This window comes from Ylistrum balloti, unplaced genomic scaffold (assembly GCF_031769215.1).
Source record: "Ylistrum balloti isolate Yb309-2 unplaced genomic scaffold, AGI_CSIRO_Ybal_v1 Utg371464, whole genome shotgun sequence".
In the NCBI taxonomy this organism is placed as follows: Eukaryota; Metazoa; Mollusca; class Bivalvia; order Pectinida; family Pectinidae; genus Ylistrum; species Ylistrum balloti.
The window spans coordinates 318796-325000 of NW_026782764.1; the positions used below are offsets into that span (position 1 = coordinate 318796).

Consider the following 6205-nt stretch of genomic DNA (forward strand, 5'->3'; position numbering starts at 1 on the left):
GATCGCCCCAGCTGCTTGCGTCACGCTTTCGTCACGCTTTGTCACAGTATACTGCAGAGAACGAAACAAAACAGTGATAATATAAACTCACCATTATAATGTTTCTGTTTTACCAACAAATGAATTATGACCTGTGTGATATATACGATTTTCTACAGCAATATTCAGGTGTTATTCATCAACATAGATAAATCACGCGTGGATTAAACTCTTAATTAAAACGATTTTTGATTTGCTGTTAACGTTATCCTGGAAAAACGCTCCACGTTATCGCGAAAATTGAAACGTGCAATTGGATTTTTTATTTCTTTTTTTTTAATAACTTGATTATGTATATACATATTTCTATCTAATTGTTTCTTTGAAGACAATAAACCCGTTCATGAAATAGAATGATAAGAGAATATATGATATGCAGCAGATTTAAATAGAGCAAACAATTCAAAGACAACACAAAGCAGTCACTTTTATTGAGAACTGAGCATCGGGCACCTGCTATAAGAAAAAAGTCTTGCTGTCAAATAAAGCAATGTCGTCATTTCCGGAACTTCCGATTTTACGTGAAAGATAACTCAAAATGTGTATGTGTTTTGTTTTATTATTATTATTATTATTATTCTTTTTGTTTTTACTTCCATATCGCTAAAGTGTTTGTATTTTTGTTTTTGTTGTCGGCGTGTATTTCTAATAAACCAGACAATTTTAATAAAGCGTTGTCACGACCATTACTGCTTATATCGCAGGTGTTTGACTGGCACATCTCCGTTAGTGTACCCGCCAACCGTTCACGTCTTCTCTAATAGTCTCTAATCCTTTTATGTACAGTGTTCCAACATGTTATCAGGAAATGACACTAGTTACATGGTGTGTCGTTACAAGACCTTGGTGAATCCATGATTTACAGACTTAATTAGGTATATTGTATGTTTGTGTGTGCACCTTATTGGTTCGTTGTGTAGTACTGTATTCTTGGCAAACTACACCAAGCATGTCACTCCTATGACTTATCAGTACTGATGAAACAAGAGTAATATATGTTGCTTGATCAATCGTGAATCAAGTCTTTGTGGATATGTTGTAAATCAAATCTTTGTATGCTAAACATGATAATACAAGGAATAATACATGGGAGTGGTTGTTGAAATAACTCAATATATCAAGTTTGAATTAAGGGTTAAGGATGACAAACGGAATATGTACAGTCAGTATTTGGGATTAAGGATGACAAACGTATTATATTTGCAGTCAGAGTTAAGGATGATAAACGGAATATTTACAGTCAGTATTTAGAGTTAAGGATGATAAACGGAATATTTACAGTCAGTATTTAGAGTTAAGGATGACACACGGAATATTTGCAGCCAGTATTTAGAGTTAAGGATGACAAACGGAATATTTGCAGTCAGTATTTAGAGTTAAGGATGACACACGGAATATTTGCAGTCAGTATTTAGAGTTAAGGATGACACACGGAATATTTGCAGTCAGTATTTAGAGTTAAGGATGACACACGGAATATTTGCAGTCAGTATTTGGGGTTAAGGATGACACATGGGATATTTGCAGTAAGTATTTTGGGTTAAGAATGACACGTGGAATATTTGCAGTCAGTATTTAGAGTTAAGGATGACACACGGAATATTTGCAGTCAGTATTTAGAGTTAAGGATGACACACGGAATATTTGCAGTCAGTATTTAGAGTTAAGGATAACACGTGAAATGTTTGCAGTCAGTATTTAGGGTTAAGGATGATAAATGGAATATTTGCAGTCAGTACTTAGAGTTAAGGATGACAAACGGAATATTTGCAGTTAGTATTTGGGATTAAGGATGACACGTGGAACATTTACAGTCAGTATTTAGGGTTAAGGATGACACGTGCATTATTTCAGTCATTATTTAGGGCTAAGGATGAAAAACGTAATATTTGCAGTCAGTATTTGGGGTTAAGGATGACACGAGGAATATTTACAGTCAGTATCTAGAGGTAAGGGTGACACGTGGAATATTTACAGTCAGTATTTGGCTTAAGGGTGTATACAAGGTATTACTGTATACAAGGTGTTACTATATACAGGGTGTAATTGTATACAGAGTGTTACTATATACAGGGTATTACTATATACAGGGTATTACTGTATACAGTGTTACTATATACAGGATATTACTATATACAGGGTGTATACAGGGTGTTACTGTATACAGGGTTTTACTGTATACAGGGTGTTACTAAATACAGGGTGTTACTATATACAGGGTGTTACTGTATACAGGGTGTTACTATATACAGGGTTTTACTGTATACAGGGTTTTACTGTATATAGGGTATTATTATATACAGGGTATTACTGTATACAGGGTATTACTATATACAGGGTATTACTGTATACAGGGTGTTACTATATACAGGGTATTACTGTATACAGGGTGTTACTATATACAGGGTATCACTGTATACATGGTGTTACTGTATACATGGTATTACTATATACAGGGTGTTACTATATACAGGTTATTACTATATACAGGGTGTTACTGTGTACAGGGTGTTACTGTGTACAGGGTGTTACTATATACAGGGTATTACTGTATACAGGGTATTACTGTATACAGGGTATTACTACTATATACATGGTATTACTGCATACATGGTATTACTATTATATACAGGGTGTTTCTGTTTACAGGATATTACTATATACAGGGTGTTTCTGTATACAGGGTATTACTATATACAGGTTATTACTATATACAGGGTGTTACTATATACAGGGTATTACTGTATACAGGGTATTACTATATACATGGTATTACTATATACAGGGTTTTACTGTATACAGGGTTTTACTGTATATAGGGTATTATTATATACAGGGTGTTACTATATACAGGGTGTTACTGTATACAGGGTGTTACTATATACAAGGTATTACTATATACATGGTTTTACTGTATACAGGGTGTTACTATATACAGGGTATTACTGTATACAGGGTATTACTATATACAGGGTATTACTGTATATAGGGTATTATTATATACAGGGTATTACTGTATACAGGATGTTATCGTTTACTTTATTTCATACACTACGGTTTGTAAAAAATCATGTAAATTATAATCTTCATTACTTATATCCTTACGTTAGTAAAATCTCTACATACCTTATCTATCCCCTCAGTGTGTCAGTTTTATTGTATTCCCAACGATATAAATAGCTACAATTTATTATTGAGAAATGACGTTAAACCAAAAGTACTATTACAAAATATTGGAAGATCCACACATTATCAGAAACAGAATAACTTTCAAGTGTGAACTATCCTGGTTTCTCCTGAACTCATTTCAATACGTTTCCTACTAGATAAAGAGTAGAATCCCTTCTACCAATACCATCAGAATTTTTGTGGATATTTGCAATATTGTCGGTGAATCAAGGTAATAGGAAAGATGCAGACAACACTCATTAACCATTGTACATAAACTCGACAACAGACCTGCAGTTGCTAAGTGCAGTTGTTTATCGGAAACTTACCTCGAATTGTTATTTTTTTAACAAACATATCCTCTTCCATCTGTGAAACATTATAGCATCCGCAATACAATGTCCGACTTTTGTTCGGTATTCATTCTGGTTATTTTTTTCTTTAAAACAATATTAAATTTTGTTACAAACGCAATTGAAATAAACATATTGATTTGTTAGTGGGACGGAATACCACAGAATTGACGGGGATTATCGACTCAATCTCAATCTATTGTTGATATTTAAATACAAAATTTGGACCAGTTAGTTAAACCTTTTTAAACGCTGACTTAAGACGGTATCTCTGTTTGCCGTATACCACACGTCGACCTGTGCCCGCAGTGTTAAATCACTACTGAATAACCGCTTGAAAGATTTCTGGATATGTCTAACCCCACAAACAAGTGTAGAACGATCTGAAACAAATATCGAGTGGGTTGATATTGAGTATCTGGGTAAGTCTGTGTTGACCTACACACGACTTCATGGTGTAAACTAGTATTAGGTTCATCTATAACAAAGGCCTTAACACTTAGGAGTATCTAGTGACTCCGAGGGTATTACAATACACAGCAAGACACCTAGGATAACGCGCTGTTTTAATGATATACAGTGTGGGGAATATTTTAGTTAAAATTAATCTGAAAAGAGACGATAGTGAAAATTTGCATTCTTGAAACTAATAGGAGTGTTTAAAACCTGATACATGAAACTTGCTTCATGATTGCTTTTGTTTCAAACGAGCTTAACAGCATCGAAGGGAATGTTTATTTTTAGCACAATTAGCGACTGAAAAACACATTTTATGAGCTTTCGAAATTGTCTGTTTCTTTTATCAAGCAAAGAGTACAAATGACCGCGTTTTGACAACATTTCATTCTTCGGAAACGGACGAAAATGTAAAGTCAGCTGTCAAATCATCAAATTTTTGTCCCCATAGGTCTTTTACACTAAAAGCAGTCATGGAGTCATGAAAATTACTCGACTGATAATCCCCCTCGTCTCTGTTCACCAGTTCTCCATCCCTTATCGAGATGAATTCCTTGGTCTTTCTCAGTTTCCAGTTTCCCTTTCTCTCTCTTTTATCCTTGCGCTGTTCCAGTCTCGAGTTTTTCCAGTCTATGATGAGAGTATAAATTTATTGTTATTTTTCTAATGTTGCCTGATGTTTTTTTATCATGTATACTATTTTTCTTTGTGACAAATTATTATCTGTTTTAAGTGGGTCTTCTTTTTCTAGGAAAACATAAATTAAATTAATAATAATAATAATAATAATGATAATGATAATAATAAAACCATTGAATTATTACGAGACAGCAGTAAAAATTGGATATGTATAGAATTTCGGTGACAAATATCGGTTGGGCGACACAATTGTTATCTTAAAGTCAGCTCTCTTAACTTCAACAACTATAAACAAGATTTGAAACTTCCCAAATTTCCCATTGTTACTACTAACATCAACAAGAAAAAGGAATTAAGTTGCAAACACGAGGCTTGCTAACTGACATTTTTCCTCGGGATAAAATTTCCCTATCTCATCTCCCCTGATTAACATGGCGGCTTACTCAGTGTGAGGGTACTATCAGATATTTTTGGCCGATTAGTCGGAAGGTTCAAAAACTTGGTGAAGACTCCGTTTATTTGTATGTAGGACACCGGTCATTTGGATAGTTTACCATCATTCGATTACCTAGAGTTCATAGTACAGTACTGAATAGGTCATTTATATCTATTTAAAATGGCGACCGTTTAAGTATTCGCTCCTGTTAGCAGTTAGTGTACGGAAGCCGAGTTTTAGCGTAGATAATCCCGGTCATGTCGGGGAGATCATTTATATGATTTTATTTTCGAATGGGTTTGTTTGAGAAGCTAGACCGGTACGATGTGATATTAAAGCAAGCAAAACCTTTCTTTATGTCAGCAAATAAATGTATATGATTAATTTCACAAATCGGGATGTATGAATGAGTGACAACTGAATCTTCTCCTATGTGAGAACACCGGCTGTATTTTTATCATAGTTTAGAGATCTGAACCTGTAAATCAAAGATCACAATGACATACTTGTTAAATTATGCCAGGCAAGATACAACATACGAAATAAATATTGCGCTACCGGTTACATGTGAAACACACACAGGTTATGAAGCGTGTATGTCCGGTACTGGCTTCCGTACAAATGTCCTAAAATAGACGCGTTCCACTTCGTAAACTCGGACTATAGGTAACCCTCCATGTGAAGACCTGGTTTTGCACCTGACTGTATCAACTGCACGGAAACTGCACAAATATGGCTGATCTAGGTTTGAGCTTCGATAATCCACTGTTTAAGCAGTTTGCATTTTACAGTGGCGTGGTGATTGTGAAAACTATGTCGATGAGCGTCCTAACAGCCCTTAATCGGATCCGTAACAATGTAAGTAGCAGTACAGGTATTTACAGGTATTTATAGTAACATTTAACATCGTTTCTGCTTAATGAGAATCATCCAAACGAAGTGGGTTTTTTTTGCCTTGAGCTGTCACTGGCTGTAATTGTGAAAGGAATTTTAAAGAAAATTTGCATGCGGATAAAACTATTTATAAAACAAGCACTTTGTAATGTCTGTCTGTCTGTCATACGTCACAGTAATGAGCTCTGTCACACGTCACAGTAATAAGCGGACCTTATGG

At 34.8% G+C, this 6205-nt stretch overlaps 1 protein-coding gene across 1 annotated transcript in view; it reads left to right on the top strand.

Moving 5' to 3' along the window:
• Positions 1-5763: 5763 nt before the first annotated feature.
• LOC132562627 (microsomal glutathione S-transferase 1-like) overlaps positions 5764-6205 on the top strand; it is a 3543-nt gene continuing 3101 nt past the window's right edge. The window contains exon 1 of the mRNA XM_060227379.1: positions 5764-5949. Within this exon, the coding sequence (XP_060083362.1) occupies positions 5824-5949 (126 nt within the window). The 5' untranslated portion in view covers positions 5764-5823. The remainder of the gene's footprint in view (positions 5950-6205) is intronic.